This window comes from Alosa alosa, chromosome 5, assembly GCF_017589495.1.
Source record: "Alosa alosa isolate M-15738 ecotype Scorff River chromosome 5, AALO_Geno_1.1, whole genome shotgun sequence".
Lineage (NCBI taxonomy): Eukaryota > Metazoa > Chordata > Actinopteri > Clupeiformes > Clupeidae > Alosa > Alosa alosa.
This window is the reverse complement of record NC_063193.1, coordinates 7,817,864-7,840,765: the sequence shown is the minus strand read 5'-3', so window position 1 is coordinate 7,840,765 and position 22,902 is coordinate 7,817,864. Positions and strand designations below refer to the sequence as shown.

General features: G+C 41.3%; 1 protein-coding gene across 2 annotated transcripts in view; it reads left to right on the top strand.

The window, feature by feature from the left end:
* Nucleotides 1-7,294: 7,294 nt before the first annotated feature.
* rtn4r (reticulon 4 receptor) overlaps nt 7,295-22,902 on the top strand; it is a 33,460-nt gene continuing 17,852 nt past the window's right edge. Inside the window, exon 1 of one of the 2 annotated variants that reach the window (XM_048242597.1) lies at nt 7,295-7,829. In XM_048242597.1, coding sequence (XP_048098554.1) covers nt 7,811-7,829 — 19 coding nt within the window. In that variant the 5' untranslated portion in view covers nt 7,295-7,810. Of the gene's footprint in view, nt 7,830-9,112; nt 9,195-22,902 lie in introns of those variants that run through there. The other variant, XM_048242598.1, reaches the window with a different exon arrangement.

Sequence of the window (22,902 nt, the reverse complement as noted above, 5' to 3'; positions counted from 1 at the left end):
AGAGACACTTGGTTCAGGAATGAAATTTATGACGCTGGGCAGCATGAAGGGCACGGCTGTCAGGTATGCGGTGTGTTCATCATTCATTGCCTAGTTACAGACAAATGGAAGCTTCTTAATGGACTCCTTAAAGAGGGCGGCCTCAGCAAGGTCCTTGGTATTTGTCAGGTGCAGCAGCCGATGCCTGCACTGCATACAGAACAACTGTTTACTATAATTACTGGTGTGCTATTATGTAGCTGAAATTAATCCCTGCCGAGCCCTAAGTTTTTAAGATCTCTATCTAAGCCTCATGGTAACTGAAGGGGATATTGCACTCGGATTTGCATGATCGGAGAGGCAGCTTGAGAGCTGACTAGCTTGACGAAAGATGTGGACAGTGAGAGGAAAAAATAATATTTTTGGAACTTTAATGTACTACTAAACTCCAATATTTCATATGTTATAATCAAAACTTTCTATTTAAGAGATACTGTACATATGATGCTAATTACATGTCAGACCAGAACTATAAACTATAGAACTATGACCAGAACTCTTTTTGCATTAATTCTATTTGAAGACATTATAAACCATTGTGTGCGTGTGTGTGTGTGTGTTGTTGTGTTCTATGTTGGCATGCATGTTTGTCTGTGTGGAAATTTAGCTACATTCATGAAAAGGATCTTCAGAATCATTGATGTAGTCACATCCATGAGAATGATATTCGCCCAAGCTCACCTACATAGCCAGTCATCACATGCTTTATATTGAAATGTTGAAATGACATTGTGTATTTGAATTTAGAGCTGATCTCTCAAGATGCAGAGCAATGTTTTTCTTCTTGTTTAGTATGAATTTGCCATCTTCTGCCAAGCACTTTTAATGAATGAGACCAAGCATGTTTGTTTTTATTTGAGGTGAAGACAGTAAACATAAGAGGTCCCTTTTGACATTAAGTGGGAGTGTTGACAAGCTAAGCTAAGAAGCCAAGCACACGTGGCACTTCCTCAGAATAAATTATAGTCAGCCATGTCAAATTCTTGGATACATTCCTTGTTTTGCCACAGACGCGTAATCAGAAAAATTCTTAAGCCGCTCCAGTTTGACCTCACATCAACTTCTTATGCAAAAGCAAGCAGTGCAGATGCACCCACTACTTGTTGCAAACATTGGCAGAAGGACTCAGATCAACGTTTTCCTGATAATAGGCGTGATTCTTGAAAGCCACGGGGTGTTGTAATATCCAACTGTCTTTCATCCTGAGGTGAAAGAGTATTAGGAACGACTGCAGGAATGCAGTGGATACCGCCCTGCAATTTTGTGCCACAAATCAGATTAAGATTCTCAAATATATATTCATATAGTATTTGAATTAGTCTCTAAGAAGCTTTAGGACCTTTGCAGTGGGGATAGAAAGAATCTCAAGAAAAATGAGCAGTTACGCAACTATTAGCGATTACATCCCCATCATAATTCAAAGGAAGATTTTTTTCTTCTTCTTTTCATTGTCGAGGAAAATACTCTCGCTTAAGCCAGGCACATAAAGTTGGCTAAAGAAAAGACTGTATGATTTAGGACTTAATAATCTTTTCCTTGTGTTAAAGTGCTGAAGCCATGCTTGATTTAGAGAGGTTGACATGGTAACGATGCCCCGCTGTGACATGCCTGCCATTGGGGGAGCAGGGGTCTTGCGCTGGCAATGTTCAAAAGAACGCAAATGTTCCATGGCTGCATCAACACCTCAGTCATGCTGTGCCCATTCCGTGCAGAATGCTTTTCAAAAAGATCATAATTTGGATCACCTGTTGCCACAGGTTAGAAAACAAGCAGCGCGAAACGGAGATCATAGTTGAAGTGTTAAACAAGGCCCCCGCTTCCCCCTCAGGGAATATGCCAGTGAGAAATCAGCACAGACAAAAGCAGTGTGAAATTCTATTACAGATGGCAAGGAAAACAATATGTCATTCCACATTGTCTTTTGCATATTGCTGCAAAACAGCAGCTATGTTTACAGCCAGAACACTGGCTTGTCAGCTAAGGACATCAGAAGAGTCTGAATGGTTGAAAGGCTCTTCCGAGACCATGCCAAACAAATAATATGAAACATAGCTGTGATGGTCTTAATGTTATGATGTGCTTATGATCAATGATGATGTGCTTATGAATTTATTTATTTATATTTTCAATTTCATAGGCCATTTTCCTCGGTTACTGAGTGAACTCCTGAAAACCATTTTTGCTCACAGACTTGGTGGGTGTTATATATGAAATATGGACATTAGTTGTGGCTATGAGATTATTCTGACCATACACATAAATGGAGAGACTTGTTCAAAAGCTTATAGCTGCAAAACAAGCCTGTGTAATGATAGAGGGTTGGGACCTCTCATTAACGGTGCTTATAAAATATGAGGGTAACGATCCGTAGGTAGATGCCACCCTTGTGTTTACAGATACTCAGACATACTCAGCACTTCAAAAATGTCAGGGTAGTGTTGATTAGTTTTTTGTATAGGCCTACGCATGTTAAATGGGAAGGGATGATTATATACACGTAACTATTTGATGATTAACATAAACATACTGTACATTATGTGCATTTGAGTGGTCAATATTTATTGAATATTCCATGCATCTTTATTTGTTTATTTAGCACCTTTATTTATTTAAGTGTGTTGTTTTTTATAGATGTCTCTGTAACATGAATTGACATGCTTTATTTATGTAAAGTACATTGAAACTCGCCTTGCTTGACTACTAAGTCATGAACTAACTGAACGCAAACAACAGGCCCTTGCCCTCAAGGCTTTAGTCAGAGGGGTTGTTACTATATTTACATTGAAACTATAAGACTCTGTATAAAATGTACTTTCAGTAAATGTCATACAGATTATATTTATGTTAAACATTGCACATAAAATACATAAATAAATAATAATATGCATAGCAAGAGCTTCTGTTACATTTTTCATGTGATGTCCATGTAATCAGCCAGATGTGCTAATCCCAAGAATGTAAGTACTGCAAGGACAGACTCCACTATCACTGCCCACAATGCACTCTTCTTAATGCACGCTTAATGCACGCTTAATGGACAGTGATAGCCACGCTACTGTATCGCTCTCTCAGTGTGGACATTTCTCCTGAGGTCAGGTGAGATATCAAGTTTAAAATGCCTCCAAATATCTGTTGTGGAGATTATAATGAATAGGGATAAGGAAAGCCAAATGAACTAATTCTATTCTGATCCTGGGTGTAATCGGCTTTATCTCCTGAGGGGGCAGAAGCGCTTTAGATGAGAAATCCAAATAATCTTGAGTTGCAGGGAGTTGAGGAAATTGAAGGGCGGGAGACTGTCAGTCCTTCCCTCCTTCATTCCTTTATGACATTACGATGATGTCATAGGCAGGGTCATTTTTCTATAACATTTGGTGCCTTGATCTGATCAAAATGTACCTAGTGTCAAAAACCTAATACTGTATTTCACATTGAGGCAGTCAAATTTCAGATTCGGAAATATGTCAGGAAATTTCAGTGGACAGTGTGAAAACCGTCTTCTAATTGAAATTGTTGAACATTATAACTGAAATAAAGTATGCCAAACAAGTATGTCAAAGTCATTATCTTTATATCTTATCTCATATCTTTTTTTTTTTGTCATATCTTTTTTTCCCATGTCTAGATAAAATATATTTTTATGAATAATTAATTTGAATAAACTATAATGTCTTTCCAGTCATAAAGCTTCAATACCAAATGTAGAGTAAGAGGTGTGCTAATAGTGATTATGTAGCCCCATGACTAAAGACAAAATCACTCCTCATGAAAACCGCCCATGGCCCAAGGGAACTGGCACAGCATTTTACAGTCAACCTGCATCACGACCACTTAGAATCAGGTCAGATTGTTTATACAGTCGAAGCTGGGCCAAGTATTATCTCACGCATCTCAAGGTCAGCTGGGGATAAGGAGTGGCTTTAAGATGCTGAATAAATACCAGTAGCACGCACATCCACAGGAAATTGGCATTGTAAGGCCTTGGCCATTCACCGGAATGATGGATTGTGTCCTCTTGTTTATCCATATCCTCTCACATACATGCATGTATGCGCGCACATATTTACTTACTGATTGATTTATTTGTTTAGTCATTCCTTCTCTGATGCAATAATAATGTAGCCAGCTTCTCCTCTTTCAACAGCCAACCTAAGTGCAATGCCCATAAAACCTATGTCTTCACTCACTCATGCATGTGCCAAGCATGCACAGTCGCATTTAGAAATCCAATTACAGGCAGCAAATGGACAAAAAAAACAGGGTGGTTGAAAAGTAAGAGAAACTCTAATTGCATAATGATGTAAACAGGTTTTCACCATCATCTTTATTCTAATGAGTTAATGAGTTATGAACAGACTGAAAACAATTCTGTCAAGGATATTGTCTTCCTAGGCCACAGAGGAGAATTAGCTGTCACTGGATCTTAATGGCTAAAGAGTTGGTGGGGAGGAATGGATATCTGACTCCTCTCTTTAATGGAAGAGTGGCCATGCAATGCATTATGCCAGGTGAGTTCTGTTCTGATAAAGTGATACAGAACAAGGATGAGTGCAGCACAGAGTATACACGATCGTTAATGGCTTTCACTTTGCATCATTCCAAGGAAAGGAGAGAGGAGGGGATCCTCTCAAATGTGTTGAGAGAAACACAAAACGTTAATTGAAGGGTTACATTCATTTTTACAGAGAACAGGGATACATTCCTCTTGTGATCCTATACTTTAACATACACAGCATGGTCAAAAAGTGGCCCTCAGCATTTACTTCCACAATCAATGATTTCTAATGACCTGTAATGACAACAGTTTTAATTCAGTCAGAATGATCAGAGTAAATCTTTAACATTTACATCATCAACATGAAAACCCTTGCAATCTAGTGTCCCCATCTTAACTGACACACTTCACTGAGAGCACACACAACACAACACTTTTGAAAGTACTGCATCTGCTGCAACAGTAATCTTCAAAAACAACAGTAACAGTAACATTTAAAAGAATCAACAACAAAACACCAGAACGTTCAGCAAAGCACACTGGGTAATGAACACCCAACACCCGTTGCCATGGACTCGTTGCCAAGGACACAACACTAGATAGCTAAAAGGACTCCTCAGCTGCTGCAGACCTATACTGTTGACAGGAAGAGGAAATCAGCACAGGGGTCAAGAGAGCTCCACTGACACTAGCAGTGGAACTGTCTGTAATGGCATCTTCAGTTTGGACAGCATCATCATGTGTGACTTTTACCAAAGTTGTTATATTGGAATCAAGCTCAATAAAGAAAGACCAATGATTTGCATCTCTTTTGCATGGGTTTGAGTTCAGCTCTTATACACATCAGTTTAATTATTCTATTTCATTTACTTTTTTTAACTTGTATCTGTTCTTCTTGTTTTATTTATGTAAATCACATTGAATTGCCTCTGCATGAGTTGTACTGCAAATAAACTTCCCTTGTCTTGCCTAATGGTCTACTAAGAGGGCATCCCACAAATGAATAACATTTTGAAGTATCCAATGAAGAGAGAGCTCTCAGAGAGCGAATTATACTTTGGCAAGAAAGGGCATGACCATATTCCACTCAAACGTTTTCAATCTGTTGACCCTGTTACCGTCAGTGATTCCAGAGATGTGGGCACATAGAACAAATACACTTATCCAAGACATGCATCTGCTTGGAATTGCCACGCCCCAGTGTCTTTGCCAGTAGTTTGGGACCTGCTTAATTTAAATACATGCCAGTACATGTCTGCTGTGTTTATGTCAGTTTATCTATGCACTCATTCCTGGAAAAGTAATGGCAAAATTCTCTTCCATCTGATGCAGTCATTTATCTTCAGCTTGTGAGGGCCTTTGCTTCCCAGTGAGAGGATTATCCAGCCAGAGTCACTGGCTTTGAAATTTGACAGCTTGACGTCTTTCATTATATTCATTACAAAGAGATTTATATCTACCAGCATGCTTTGCCATATGGAGATACCTGCGCCATTCATAAGGACATGCAGTAACACATCAAAAGGTGGGGTACATTCACATTCATACTCTGTGGAACTGGTTATTGTGAAGATACCTTTTGGTCTCATAAGCTATATAATGTGTGTTGATAACACATGATAGGTAGAAAGGGAAATTGGTCGAACAGTCATCAACATTCTATTGAGTGGTCAATGATGCACTGTCCATGGTGCTGATTTGGTTGTGTTATTTATTCGAGTATTTGGCCATTTATGCAACCACTTCCCTAAATACTTTACTGTAGGGTATGTTATTTAAACTTGTTATTGCAACATATCGAGTGCCATACACCGTCTTTAAATCAATTCATCTTCGAAGAATGAACTTCGAGTCAGTGAATCATAATTGGTAATAGGCTGTATGCCTGTTCCCCTTTTTACTGTCTCTGCGTAAGAACCATGTTTAAAAAAAGACTTGTTTGAGGATCGTTCGGGGGCTGCACGCAGAGTTAATTGCATTTATATTCAAAAGGCCCACACTAAAAGATTTTCATTTCCTTTTCACGAGCTACTCCTGGTGTCGCATTGATACCACTGGGGGGCGTTTTGTCACTAGTAATAAGTTTGTTGTGCTGATTCAATTGCCCAGAGACTGGATAATTTGGTCAAGAAAATTCAAATGGGGATTTGCGCATGTTTTCAGTAACCTTTATTTCTACCTTTATTTATCACATGTATAATAAAGCAACCTAATTGTAAACGGTTTCCATGTCAAAATAATGCATGGCAGACTGCCGATTTGCCAAGCTGAGGCTTCACTGTAGTTTTCAGTTGGAAACGTCTCCTTTTTCTTAAGGTCCACTTGTATTATATGATTGTCTTTAGAATTTTTTTAGGTGGGTTGGTCTTTTAAAAGGTCAGCGCATCCGGACAAGATCTGAAAGAATTGTTCACAAGGGTTGGTAGTCTACACATGTGGCCTGATGGACTTCTGTTACAGACTACTAAAAGTCACTCGCTTATTTGCACTTATCGGGCGTCATTTCTTTTTTCCCCTATGTCTACCCATTTTTAAATACATTTTGTCTGGTAAGCGTGCGTTTGCAAACATTAACCCAATAGACTCCCCATTCGCCAAAGCACCAGAATTCCATCAAACATTAATCGGTGCTCACTCCCTGCTCCAGACCCATAAAACATTCATCTTTGCCTTCTCTCTCTCCTCGCTCTCTCTATGCACGAGAGCCCCTCGCTGCACATTCCCGCCCTTTCCCTCTGTTAGCCTATGCTAAAGCTTACTGTACAGTGCGCAGCAACCAGCCACTCACTCTCCACAAGCACAGGGTACATGCACACCGGAATACAGCTGCGTTTTGTCCAAACCAGGGAAAGCTGGAAGTATGTCTCGGTTTTGGTGGATTTCTTTCCAAATGTCTGCTTTTCATCTGTAGGACGTTTCTTTTTCTGTTACTTTTTTGGGTTGATGTGATTTCAGCGCCCGCCTGTCTAGTGGACGTACCCGTTGTCTGACTCTTGCCTTCTCTTTGGATTTTCCTGCAGTTTTGTTTCTTTCTCCCAGACTTCCCTCAATGTCTGAAAGCGGCTTTAAGAGGAGACTTAGTTCTCCATCCCGCTCCCCGAAGACCACGTTTGGGTAAAGTTTTTTTAAAATATAAGGGTTGGTTTTGCTTTGTGTTCAACCGTCCTTGGGATTTTGCAATTAATTATTTGCAAGAACCTGGAGAAAAAAAACACTGTCTCCCTCAACGGGGACCTTTTGTTGGAATTATTAATTTACTGGATTAATTGATCCATCATGACCACAGTTCTTGAAGGTGAGTACATTGACAACACATAATTTATTTAATAATTTATTTATGTATCAGGATGAGTTTGTTTGTCTCTCCTGATATAATCGTAGCACAGCCTTTGTCTAGGCTACCTAACGCACCCCTTTAATTTATTAGAAATACCTAACCAGTCTCTAATAAATGTACAAGGAAAACTCATGCATATACGTTGGTGTCGTGTAAAGCTTTTATAGCCTATTGCATATGGTTTTGTAAGTTTACAGGCTATGCAGTTCTAGTCTGGTGTTGAGTATTGGTAGAGTTGTTATTTCTTCGTTTAGACGGGCTAATGCAATGTTTGTTCGTCGTGTTTCGTCCAGTTGGACATCAAAAAGTCAGATGACTTCTGTTGTGTCGGTATCTTCTTAACTAGGCAGTAATGACTCAGAATTATTAAATGTTTACCTATTTTAGAGGGAATAAGCCGCCTATACGTTGTTATTTGATGTGCCATGTAGGCTTGTGAAGAGATGACTGGGATTGGCTGGTGGAAGTGTTGATTAAGTGGTATTTATAGTTCTGATGGTATGGTTAGTGTGTTTCATATGACTGGAATTATGACAACTGAGCATGGACAACAGCCTCAAGAGCACTACAACTCTACCCTTGCACTCTCAAACCCCATAAGCGTTATAGAGTACCTAGGGCTTGTTTCATTAAGAAGGGTATCTTACATAATGTTCAAGTATAATCTGACTCTTCTATTTATGCATCAACAATTCACTGCACACAGAGTCATGTGTCTGCGCGTGTGCATTACACACATCTAGTGAAAAATAGATATCTTTGTTGTAAATACATTGTCCTTTATGGGTTGCATTAGCAGTATACTGTATGTCTATATAATTTTTGTTAGACCAGACTGGACGTATATGTCATAAGGCCACAAACAACATAACATTTGTGTCTCCTGTCACTCTTCCCAGAGGATTTTTAGTTGCTATACCACTCAGATTAAAATGATCAGGCATCATAGACCACCATAAATTCACAATGAGCTGTGAGTTTGGGCTCCCTCCACGCTGCTCTGAAAGGGAATCGGAAATGAATGAGTGTTTATCTTTGCCTGCTTCCATCGGTGAGCTAACAAAAGAGTCAGAGAGAGACAGAGAGAGAGAGAGAGAGAGACAGAGAGAAGAGAGACAGAGAACAGAGAGTCATAAACAAATGCAGCACCACCTCAAATTAAGGACCTCCTCCCTCCTTCTGTAAGAGAAAGTCTAAATGCTATTTGTCACAATAAAATATCTAGCCTTTTCACTGGGAAAATGAAGGACGTTGGCAAAGGTGAAACGCCCCAACCGCCAACTCACTGAAAAGCAGCTGAGCTCATTTAAGCCCGTCATAAAGGTGAGAGCATGCAGATCCTCATACACACGCCGTCTGTGCTCGTAGAATCCATTGGGGCTTTTTTTTATATTCACCCAGGCGACACAGGTCAGTGCTTGGTTCGCATTCTGTTGTGAATAGTGCAATCTGTCCGGCTGAGGGGAGCAGATGGGAAAGATGTTTTTCACTTGCGCCAGGTGGGAGTCTGCAGTCTCACAAAAATGGTCACGGGTCCCAATCTAACACAGCCTTCTATAAATACACACACACACGCGCGCACACACGCACACACACCATCATACACACACACACACACACGCAGTATATTTCCACTACAGCCAAAAAGATGATTAGACAAAGAGTCAGCAAACGAGTATGAGAAAGGTGGGGAGGAGGAGTTCTCAGCCGGTTCCATGAAGTCTCCCAGAGGAATCAATAGAGGAAGGATGGGTTTGGGTGCGGTGGGGCAGGGTGGAGTGTGGGTGTAGTGCTGCATGTACTCTCTGTGGACACTCTAATTGAGGCTGCTCTTTGATAAGAGGTCAGGCCTCCGCTGGAGCCCTGATTGGCAGGAGGCCAGTGTTGCTGCGGCAGAGCCCTTTCCCCTCGAGGGGCTTGATAAACCTCCTGAAATGTGTTGCAGTGAACACCTTCTCCCATACAACATGTGTTTACCTGTCTAAGCTGACACCTTGCTCAATTCTTAACTGTGCATACATAAAGCAGATAGTCTGAACTGGATGTAGTCAGCTGGGTTAAAGGGGGAGTGTGATGTCTTCTCACTCTTGCTGTTATCATTTTTTTCACCAAGGTACTGTTTGCACTACGTCCGGAAACACCTAAATATGCACACCTGAGGTGGGTTCAAATTCACATTCAAGATAGGCCAACATTTGTAAACAGCCAAGGATGTAGTTTAGTGACAAACCTGGGTAAGTTAACTCAAAATAAGTGATAAACTTAACAACAAGAGCCCTATGCCATTGTTTTGTTAGGAGAATGAAGCCATGCAGCTCTTCTATTAGGAGGTTTACCGCTTACTCTGAGTTAACCAGGTTTGTCACTTAACCACATACTTGGAATACCCCCTTGGTTTCTGTTTGCCTTGAGTTTTTGGCGAACGTTTGCAAACACTCGCAAACAGTCTGAGGAGGTAGCTCTCTGTGAACAAACGGTGGAGCTGGACGTGGGTTTGGCTAATGTAACAATGCAATTACTGTTACAATGGAATGTTAACACCAAATCGTTCAAATTTAACTGTTTATGGTCTGTGATGGCTGTCTGGATGTTAGAAGTAGTTCTGTCTTTATTGAGAGATTAGTGCCACTGCCAAATATACTGCACCATCTCATAGGGGTGTTCCTGAGACTGTTGACAGAAAATGAATGTTTGTCAAGATGTTGCAAGCATCTGTATGCAATTAACGTTGATTGATCCCAATTATAATATCAATTCTGGCCTTTAGGGAGCTTGTGTGCCTGCATGTTTTATGTTGCTGTAAGGGTGATTATTATTTGCATTTGGGATGGTACGTTATTCAAAATACTTTGTGACCATAAGAATATGACCAGGAAGTATGCATTGGTATGTCCATAAAGGCAATGTGAATCTTGGCAGTATAAGTTGAGAACGTGGTGGGCACTTGTCATTATTGATTTCTGGGTAATCTTCTAAGCATGGTTAGTGAAGTCTAGAATTTCCAATGCAATTTCACACACCATAAACATAAAATAAGATGGGAGACAAAATTGAGTTGTTTTGCCCATTAGAATAGAATAAAATAGTGTGTAATGGAACAGCAATTTGGCTACTTGAGGTTTCCTTGTCAGCATCAAAGACTCATTTCATTATGTGATGGAAGATAGGTTCTGAATGTCGTATTCTCATGCTGGCGCAAAACAAATTGATCTGACAGGTATTCATGACAAAACAGTCGGGTATGAATATCCCACACTGCAAGTACACCAAATTAATCTTCATCCTTTGTGGTTGAAATGAAAGAAACATGCCAAGTGCTTTCTCTGGATCATGGCTCTTCTATTCATGGCCTAGCCAAAGAGAGACAAGTCTGTAGCCATGAGGATATAAAATGTTAATGGTCTGAAATTGCATTGGCATCTATGAAAGAAATTAAAATCTAACACAATAAAGGAAGAATATGGAATTCACACCAATATGACTTAATCCTCTACGAGAGAGCATTTGACAGTTGGACATTTTTCAAGGTGAACATAATGCAAGTATTCCAACAGTGCAACGGTTCAACTGAATGGGAAAATAAATAAAGATGGCCCAACTTTTTTTTTTTTTTCAAAGGTAGAGGCCGTATCCCCCGGAGCTTTGGCTGAAATTGTGTTATGCAACATCAGGAGATTTATTTATATACTGCCCAAAATCCCTTCCGCCATAAACCGTATCATAATCCTTTAAAAGAGCACAGTGCCGGCGCGAAGAGGATCATAACCGTGCGTGTGTTTACAGCTGTCCTGATTGGTGGTGCGATGCAGTGTCCCGCCATGGCACAAGGCTCAAGCACACTCTAGTGGTGGGCAGAGAGGGGGGCGCAGGAAGGCTCCCACACCCTAGACAAGACACGGTCAGTGGCCTGAGTGATCCCTGGGGAGTGACTATCCGCGACTAATGGGGCAGCTCAAGTGTCACCGCATCCACTCCCCACTTGAAAAAAAAAAATAAAAAACAGCACTTATAAATCTCCAACCTAACAGCCAGAGCCCACCTCTCTCATTCTTGTACACTTACATCCATTTTGTCCTCATGAAGGCTAATTGATGTTTAAAGCAAGGGAGGGAAAAAGCTTGTGTTCTCTGTCATCCACGCGCTAGCAAGATTTGGCATTGCCATCCATCCATTCAGCTCCAATGCATGTCTCCCATGAAAATTTTATCATTTAATCTGCAGCACACGTGGGAAGGGGGCAAAAGAACGGCTGCAATTGCTGCGCTGATTATAGCACAATGGAAAGGCTGACTGATGGCCTAGTAAATTGTTAATTAGACAGAGGAGAAGCCGCTCTTAAATTAGGTGGATGACTGGAGCCTTTGTCATGCTCATAAGTCAGGGGTTCTTCTCTCTCTTTATCGCCCGCACTGTTGATTTCACAGTCAAATTTTCTGGCAGAAACTTCTGTGCTGGATTTTGGTTTCCAGTCCATTGAGAAACAAACCACAATGAAGCTGTTAATGTTCAATAATCGTTGATTGAATCTCACAAATTCAACAAACATAGGTATCAGGCTGAGAGAAATACTGTACGTGTTCCTGTTCTTGTTTTGTTCTGTATGAGGTGAACCGAGGTTATTGGAGGTCAGTTATCAAATGATGAATGTTCTATCTGGAGAACATCTGAAGACCTGAGCAAATAGAAAATGGGTGATATCACAAAGCATTGCAAATGTTTGCAAAATGCAGCTGCATTGGTGAGAAAGCGGTAGTTATTGTTTTCCTTGCTGTGATTTCCCATCCTTTTACTCTAATTGTGGGAGATCAAAAGCCATCTGGTGTAAAACTTGCTTAAAATGTGTAATAGATTATTCAAGCAAAACAAATACTGTAGTTGCTGAGTCAGTTTACTGTGCTGCTTAGCTTTGTCAGAGGACTGTTGTGTAATACACAAGGATATCTAAGACACACAGTACACAGAGTAATAAACCCATGGCTGTGCTGTCAATTCAAAAGATGGATCCTTACTACAGGCAGAGATGCAGTAGTTTCCTTTAGGCCAACAAGAGCTTAACCTGACATTTTTCTATAAAAATGTCAGGTTAAGCTCAGTATAAGCAGGCATGTCACACATGTTTGTCAACATTGAGTTTATTGTATCGTCTCTCTGTTGTGCTGATGCAATCAGTATGCTGCTCGGCAGGGTTGCTCAGCACCATTGTGATGAAGGCAAACATGTAGGCACTTCCACTGCTGTACAATTACAGCAATTACTGTTTCTGCTGATATGTTGACTGAATTCAAACAAGCAGGAGCCGATTCCCTGTACCTAGCGTGAGATTTGCGTAGCATAGAAATGACACTGCTAACTTCATGCAGATTTATTGCTATGAATTGCTAGTTTCTTGGTCTTTCAACAACATCAATTCTAATAAAGAGTGAAGCCAGAAAAATCAAACAGCGAGTCGATTGATTCACTCCACAGAGCAATGGATTTAGCACTTCTAGAGAAGCAACCAAGTAAGAATTTCATGTGAAGTAATTTCTCAGTCAATTGCTATATAGCCTTTTTCTCAAACAAACCCGCACTCTGTCTCTCAAGATGTAGAGCAGAGTGATTGGATCAAGCTTAGCAGAGTCACTTTAAACAATTAGGGTGTGAAGTCTGACACACTAAACCATTCCAAGTGGGTGTAATGGCTTGAATGTAGCCTCAGCTAAATTGGTAAAATATACATTTTACGCTTGGGATGCCCCCCACACACACACACACACACACATACACACACACACACACACACACACACACACACACACACACACACACACACACAGTCATACACACTTCAAAGAACAATGAACAACAAATGAAAACTATGTTACAAAACTTCTTTTGGCAAGTCGAAAAGTTGTCTCAGGATAATTGTCACATTCACAGGCACTGGACCTCAGCGCCCAATGAATTGTGAGGCGGATGCAGGGAATTCTTTTGGGCGGCTGCTTATCACAATGCACGTCTGACAAGAGTGTTCTCCATCCGCGACTGCCTGGAGTCCCTGAGGTACGTGCTGCGATCAGCGGCGAGCGGGCGGCCTGTGGCGTGGGGCCTGATTATCTTGTATAGATATCGGGACATGCCAAATTAAATGTGACTGCCGCCACCCTGCCAGAACGTCTATTATAATGATATCAGTAATCTCCCCGGCACAGAGGGGTGGGAGAGATGAGCAGGGGGTTGGGGGTGGTAGAATATGGATCCCTCTCTGTGGATCTGGCATTATTGCAACAATATGGATTTTCCCAACGTGGCTGAACCCACTTGTACCAGACGGGCACCGACCTACCTACCAACCAAGGGGTGGTGCAAAAGAGGGTGCCATTTTTGTAGCGTTCTCGTCAGAAGAAGTGACCCAGACAGAGGCGCATGACCCTCTTATGAAAACACTGAGATGAGGCATGGTGGCTCGCTTGCGTACTTCAGAATGATGCATGCTTTACTTTATGCTGCGCTCATCATAACCGGCTGGACTGTTTTGTGTGAACAGAACCAATTTAAAAGGTTTATTATGGCCACGTTCAGGCTGCAGGCAAAAGTGGCCCAAATCTGATTTTTTTTTTGGGGTCAAGTGACCAGGTCAGACTTCTTGTGAACACTCAAATTTTGCCCAGATCTGATTTTTTCAAATTTGATTTAGACCACTTCCATGTCCAGGTCCTGAATCAGACGCAGGTCTGATTTTTTTCAATGCGGCCGCAGTGTGAAATTCCAAGGCAGATTTGATGTGACTTTTATGTCAATCTACGTCGATATTTGTCACAATTATGCGCCGGCGGGAGTTAGCTGATGTCATTGTTATTGTTCTTTTAGTCAGTTCGGAACCGCAAACAGTTCACACTGGAATCTAATATTGGCCACATTTTAAAAGGTAATGTAAACAACCAAACAAAAAATCTGAGCAAAAAATCTGAATTGAGCATTAAGACTTGCGGTGTGAACGTATCTATTGACCCACTGTCACTGGCCCCTTATAGGCCAATGCATGAGATTTGAGCTGGCCCCTTGTATATATTTACTGGTGCAGAAGAGTCACTTTTACACAAAACGGTTAATTTCTTACATTGTAATGAGCTCCTGCTTTACTTTGCTCAATGTGCCCTTTTCGTTGCCCTGGGCCAGCAGGCCACTGCTTATGTTGAACCCTCTAGTGTCCATAGCCAGACTCATAGTTTGTGTTCCATCCCATCCTTCCAAATTTCAGGCTAGAAATGATAAACAAAATGAAAAGAAATGATCTCAAACCCTCAGACATGTCTCTCTCCATCTCCATCTTATAAACTAAGACATAATAAGAGTATGGCCACGACTCTTTGATTCTGTTTGCTCTATGAGGAGTTTTCAGGACATGTGCTTTGCCACCCATACACCTCCTCTGAAGGTGTGAGCAAGCCGAGTTTCGTACCAAGCTGCTGTGCGATATCGCACCACGCTTTGAAGAAAGCGTTATGGGAATAAGCTGAGATAAACAGAGTGGAAAGTCACAGGAAGTCTTCCTCTCTGACCTCTGTGTTTATTCCTCTCCACACACACACACACACACACACACACACACACAGACACATGCTCACATGTAGTCATCTGTCACCCACCCATCTACTCTCTGACTCACAAATAGGTTTAGAGTGCATAAGATGCAGAAGACATTTTCAAAGGGCGCTGTAAATAACAAAGCCATGATGGCACGGCATCTTAAGCAATTTCTGAGGGAGAGAGGAGGAGGAGGAGGAATACATATGCAAAGGGAACACCCACCACGGCATGGGGGAGAGATGCTCTTAGTCATCATCCGCTTTCCATTTAAGACTCCTTCAGTGCCCTGCTGCCGGCTCACGCATCTTTGAGCGAACTAGAAAGTAAAGCGGTGGTTTAGCTTCAGCTGGGTCAGTTACCAAGACAGCTAGAGAGATGGAAAGACAGAGGGGTAGACAGACCTCAACTCTTAGGATAAGCATGTACGATTGCCTAATGGAGTGATGAGAGATATTTAAAAAGGTGGAACAATGCAGCAACATCATGCAATCGCAGGTCTCAAGAGTATCACGCTGCTCGCAGCTACAATCAGGAAAGAGTCTGAATTCAAAGCTACCAATTCAAGAAAGGGAGACTTGAAATATGAAATATCAAAACCCCCCTAGTTCTCAGTGCTTATTATAGTGCCCTTTGTAGATGATGCATTGACAACATCCTGCTTTTGCCATTGGCATGGAGGCTCTGTCTCTCTTATCTGACACCTTTTGTTTCCACATGTTATTCATCTACATTTGCAGGGAGTGCTTGGCACATTTCACAAGCTCTGCTGATTACATTGTATCAGAACAGTGGTCAATTAACAGTGGATTGGCATGGTTTATGACTAATTAAAGCAATTACAGAAACCTTGAGCTAATGCGCTTTACGCAGATAACTGAGACTCTGTGGCTCATTTTACTCGCAGGTCAAGAGGAGAGTAATTAACTCACTATTTAATCCACGGCACGGTACATTTAACGGCTCTTCAGACGGATGGGAGAGGCAGATTGAGGTGCTGCGCCATGCACTGATAGTGTCAGGCTGTTGGAGTTTAGGGGCTGACTATTTCTGCTGTAGCACCAGAGACTGTTCCATTGGGAGAAGGGAGGTTCAGCAAAGCCTCTGTGCTGTACTCCGTCTCTATCAGAGATGTAGCAGGAAGTGAAGTAAAGAGACAAAATGGAGGAAGTCTTTTTTTCATGTAGTTGCTTGATATTAAACTGTTTCAAATCCTGCATTGCTGCATGTTAGTTTGAAGTGTTTCAGAGATGCAGAGAACACGAGATCACATACATATCACATGCCAGGTTGGAATGTCTCTGTCTGATTCCTTATCAGCCCGGATGGTGGAGATTACCATAATAATCGGGTTTGGTGATCTGAGAGGCAATCAGATACTGCAAAATGAATACACTACACTGGAGAGTGTGAAGAGTGGGGCCGAGAGGTGGGGGAGAATTGGTTGTCAGCATTGCTGATCAAAGGGCTTGACAGTTGAATATTCATCATACAAAAATACCGGGTAGTTAAAACACTGTTATTTTCAAGCTTCTAGGGGGTAGATGTATTGGCAAAAAAATCCTCCTCCCACTTACATAGAATATGAGAGTAATTCTTGCTCTTTCAGTAAGGCACACCTTGGCCTCTTTGGTTATTGAGTAGAGGTTGGAATCACAGGGTGGGAACTGACGAATCGATATTGTCATGAAACTTTGCCCACAATAATGATAGTATCACGATTCAGTGGTTCTGCTATACTCACTGCAAAACATGAATCTACGGTCAGGGTATCAGTGAGTTTTAGCTGAGAGCGTCTTAAAAATCTTTTTTTTATTTCTTCAAATGGTCAAAAAATATGCCTCTAAAGGAATAACAAATAGATGTCTTTTTAAATGCATATTTCAGTGTTTCTAAACACATCCCAATGAGCATGCTTATGTTTATTCATTAAAGGGACACCAGGCAAGCCTGATGCTTTTTCTCTACGAAACTCCCCCTCGCTCGGTCTGAAGCTCTTTTCCTTTTCTTTGCGTCTTCCGTCAAGGGTTTTCGCTGCTTCTTCGCCGGCTCTGCCATTATACACACGTTTGTGACAATCTCTAGCGTTTCGTTAGCCTGCCTCTGTGCTGTAAACTGATCCTGCTTCGGTCGGCGGGTAGGATACATCAAACTTGCAAGTGGGATATTCTTCCTACAGGCAGTAGGGGCGGGCGAGAGAGCCTTCATTCGCCCCGTAATGAGTCATTTAATCATATACCGACTTACGAAGATGATTAATTAACACGAAAACGTTGCCTGGTGTCCCTTTTAAGTAATGACTCTGGTAAGGTAAATTGGCAAATGAGTCCATTTACAAAATGTACAATATAATATTTTTGTGAAAATATCAACATTTGGTGGCAGCACATCAATAGCTTGTTGCATAAAGAAATCATGGGATATATTTTGTCCCACCCCTATTTTTGAGAAGCCTCTCATTTGGGCAGATATAACCCTGTGTGCATCAAAGGAACAAGTAGAAGGAAAGAAAACACCCCAGTTTACTGGGCCATGTCATCAACTGAAGAACTCTGAAATAGTTTTCTGATCAAAAGAGACAAGAGGCAGTTGGGAGGGAAGAACACTGCAATTTAGCCTCAGAGTCCTGAGTCCATGTCCAATAACCTTATTTTGCAGTGCTATGTCCGAGTCCCTGCTCCATCATAAATACAAGGGATGTTGGAAAAAGAGTGAAATATAGGGCAAAAGAAAAGGAAATATGTGTTTTTTTTTCATTGGTGGTTATTGGGTTGGTGTGGCACCTCTCCCCCTTATTAAAAACTCCATTTAGTGGGATTGGGTAGGTCGAGCTGTGTTGAGATTAGATTGATGTCTGGTAATGGGAATTCAGAAACTAATCTGCTGAGGAAAACAAGATGGAGATGTGGACTGTTCTCACTTCTGCCCAACGGTGAGCTGACGCTGCATTCTCACCTCATAGTGTATTCAACACAGGAGGCAAAAAAAGAAAGCCAGGGATTCTATGGCCAATTTGACTCCATCTTCAAAGAGATATTAACATAGCTCTGGATCTCTTTTATCTCCCTGTAATTTCAAGGATGCCAGGCAAAATTAAAATTCAGAGTGAATAAAACAGTCTAAAAATACCAGACTCGCAAAGAGTGAACATCACGGAATGAAGAAGTATAGATGGGGGTCAGGGGCAGTAAACGGGTTAAGGACAGAAAACTAGGGGAAGATTAGGTACGGTATACGTGTTAAAGGTGACATAGAATGGAAAATTGTTTTGACTTAGGTTTTGTTGAATAAGGAACGTTTGTTGCATGGCCACAAAGCAACCGTATACTGGAAACACGGTTGTTTCCTCCATCATGTGTGAATCTTTGAAATGTCCACTAAAAAGTGGCACATGAGGGCCTGTGACACAAATACAGTACCGTAATTTCCCAACTATTAGCCGCGGCTTATACATTGATTTTGCAAAATACAGTACACGGGGGCAGTTAATATGGTACTAGTATGGTTTTGTTTCTTTTAACTTGCATAAAACACTGTCATGTGGTTTATACACAATGCAGCTAATACACAGGAAATTACTGTATGTAATGCAAATCATTCCTCTGATTACCGCCCAGCTCCACACGTCACGTTGTTGGAGATTCAGGAAGAAGTTGCTGGAGCCTATTGTGAACGATCTTTGGCTGCAAGGCAGCCAATCAAAGTGAAGCTCAGTAAACTATTCATATGGGTGCCATGAGGAGGCGCTAGATATCTGCTAAAATGGGCCATTTTATTCCCCAGCGTAAATGGGCTTGTAAAATAGCATCTGAACACGTTCTTGACAGACCAAAGTTGGACACCTTCTATGTTAGCATCAGAGAAAAAGGTGAAATACTCTGTTCATCCATTCTATGTCATCTTTTAGACTATGTCTTCACCTTCATTTATGGACCGCTAGTCTGGTTGAGTTAGCCTTAGCTCTTTGTAGGCATAGTTATGGTGTGCACTCAGAACTGCTGTGAGGATAGCCAGACAGAACTGTGAGTATTAGGTCAGGGTTTAATCGCAGCGAATGGGCCCTAAGACCTGGGGGAGCCTTGGCTTTTGTGTGAGGAGCAGGCAAAGGGGTCTGCAAATAGGATGGAGAGGCATGACGATGGGAGCGCTTTGTGGAGGGGCTAAGAAACCGCATATCAAATGTAAACACAAACAGCTTCTGTGAACTGGTGCCCGGCCTCCCACATCATCCTGGGAAATAGAGACGGTCTATTTTGGCAAAGCGCGCGCCCCCTCACAGTGAAACACAAGTTCGCTGCAGCTGCTCACAAATGCCTTCTTGTTGGCGGTGGCCATCCATATTTTATAGCTGTGCCATTTCTGTGGGGGGAAAAAAGAGAAGCGTCTCGGCCACCCGTTTTTTTTTTAGTAATTGTCGTCCTCCATCTCTGGCACAAAGTGTGCACATTCAAAACAGCAGATTTGCATTGTCTCATAAAATAACAACTGAATGTTCTCAATCATCCCCCCACACACACACACACACAACACAAACAAAAGATGGGATGAAATAGACCCTGGGAAGCTACAGGAGAAAGACAGCAGGATGAGATGGTGTGTGTTACACAAGAGAAGGTCCTGAAAGAGACGCTGTGAAGAGGAAAGTCAAAAGCAAGAGTGCACTGAATATTGATGGCCTCCCCTGCACTCTGTCTGCTCTTTTATCTCATGTCTTCACGAGGAGATGGCCTCTCCTCTACAGGAGGAGCTCTCCTATGGATCCCCAGACATATACAGTATATCTCAACTAATTCCACAAAATGTCAATCTGCCAGTTTATTATGATATATGCTGTGGATGAGATTTCCCACTCGTGTAGTAATCCCACAATAGCATTGATCAGAATATTGATTGCAATAACATTCGCACATGCATTTCTTGCCATGATTTATATGTCGGACAGATGCACATAGGAATGTTTTTCACTTTATTCCAACGCTATGCTTTTGGTGTGCTACTGAACTGTACCCAGATGTAGGAGCTGAACAGAAAGGTGAGAGAACATCTTTGGCTGTATATAATTTATATATTAATTATACAAATATAGTTCTGAAATTAGCTTCAAATTAGTGATTGACATAGGACTTATAGTGCTTATGTACATTACACATGCACATTACAATTGACAGTAAACAGCTTGAATGCTAGAGTGCTAATTAGAGCATCAACACAAAATCAAAACATGTGATGACACCATCCAACCTACAGTCATGTCCTTTTAGAATTGTAGTTGTTGTTGAATGACTATTAAAGAGGTTATGTTGTCCTGTAGTATCATTTGATGAAAATTGTGATGCAATAATTAGTTCTGGCCACATCAGATTGGGAATTAACTCTAACTTCTCTGTTATCTCTCCTGCTAAGCCAGTGTTCTTTAATTCAATAGCAAACAGCATATGCTGACAGGCAAACAATATCTATCTTTTTGTTGACACTGTTGATTTGTGATATAGCAACTTACCACAGGCTTTACTGTTTTCGTTGTTAGTGAATTATATTATTTCACAATAAACACATTCAGTATTAGGTTTCGTTGGTTACATGCAAAATGCAGTAAAGCATAAATTATTTTTTATACCTCTCAGATACATTGTTATCTCATTTAAGAGAAGAAGCCATGTCTGGGCTCACTGAAGTGACCGTTCCAGTGACTCTACTTTCTTGAGGGCCTTGACAAATTGAGCTGAGCACAATGAAATGTCCAGGCTCATTTGACCATGTCAGGATGTTAGAAGTGAAGGTAACAGCCTTTGGGTGAACTTTTAATTCAACAGTAGTGCCTCACTGTTAGATCAGATTCAGGACTAGAAGTGAAGCAATTGCTTTAGCCATATTGCAGTTTCACCACAGGAAGACCTTGCCTGAAGAGGAAATTTTGTTTTCCACAACCAATATTAATTTAATTATGTAACACTGTGTGTAAAAATGTAGATGTTTGTTTTTTTGCATTAGGGTATATTTTCCTTTTTAAGGAATTGTGTGTACATTCACAGTATTACCTTAGCTCAGGGGTGGGCAAACTGCGGCCCGTGGGCCGCATCTGGCCCGCCAAGCACTTTCATCCGGCCCGCCGAGCATTTAATTTGGTTATCAGGCTGCTCGCTATTTTTTTTCCAGCGATAGAGACGACGATGGTTAGCTTTACTGCAAACTGCTTTTCACTCTCCTTAGAGAACGTTTATAATGTCAATGTCAAAACATCATGTTAAATAGAGATGATAGGCCTACTCTTAGTTATCTCCTTTGCAGCAGATCTAACGTGAACGTTATGCGATCCATTTAATTGGGAACGCGTCTGCACTCACGAGAGGGAGAGAGCGGCAGGTTCCAGCTGGCTTGTCATTGTTGATAATTGATATCTGCTTCTTATAAGAAACTTTTAAAAGAAAATCATTAAGGCAACAGTAGTTCCCACTACTGACCATTTAAAAACTGTGTGAGGGCACAGCCATAGGTACAGCACTAGCCATAGCGGAGCAGGCAGAAGATCATTGAGAAATAAACGTGAATTATGTGAATTTAAAAACGTTAAAGCAACAGTGCACAATTTATACATTTGTTCAACAGCATCAAATTAGCAGTATTTTTTAAGCAATTAATATTTTAAAATAAATACTTTTGATACTAAATTATAGGCTACAAAAATATATACTTTTTGTATGTTTGTTGTGTGGCCCGCTGGCCAATTTTCAAAACCCAATGTGGCCCTTGAGCCAAAAAGTTTGCCCACCCCTGCCTTAGCTTAACGGTGAACACACAGTCCATCCAAAAAAAATACTTTGTTCATGTCATTGTAACTTTCCAGCACTGTGGCCAAACATGTCTTCTTAGAAGAAGAATAAAAAAATCTTTACTAGGAAAAGACTTTGTAGTCAAGCCCAAGATGCCTTTTCCTTCTAAATGTTCTTTCAGAAAAAAGGGAAAGAAAATGAGGAAGGCCTTTCATTTGTTCAAAGAGGCCGTTGAGATGTGAGGGGAAAGCTCCCGAACCCCCTCAGCACTTTAATTCCTCCTCCACACACCTCTTGAGGAGCCCTGGCAACTGCCCATCACCTGCTGCCCTGCAGCCTCTCTGGCTGCTATCTATATTGTGGGTACCGCTGATGGAGGCTGTGTTGACTGATGCTGCCTTATCGGTCCGTCACTTTCTCCCCCTTCGATGAAAGCAGGGGTCGAGGGCCAACGTATATCTTATCTGTCCAGGTTGGGGCGAGTCCCCCATCCGCTGTTCAGCTGAAGTGGAGGGGACTGACTGGCAAAAGGGTCTAAAACCTTTTATCTTCAGAGAGCCAATTTGACCACATACCCTCCAAGAATAACAAAGCTTGAGGACATGTGATAAAGATCTTTATCTTTGGGGGGTGGAATAGAGGGTGACTTATCCCATTACAAAGTTGGGATGCTTTAACCTGACACTAATCGGCGG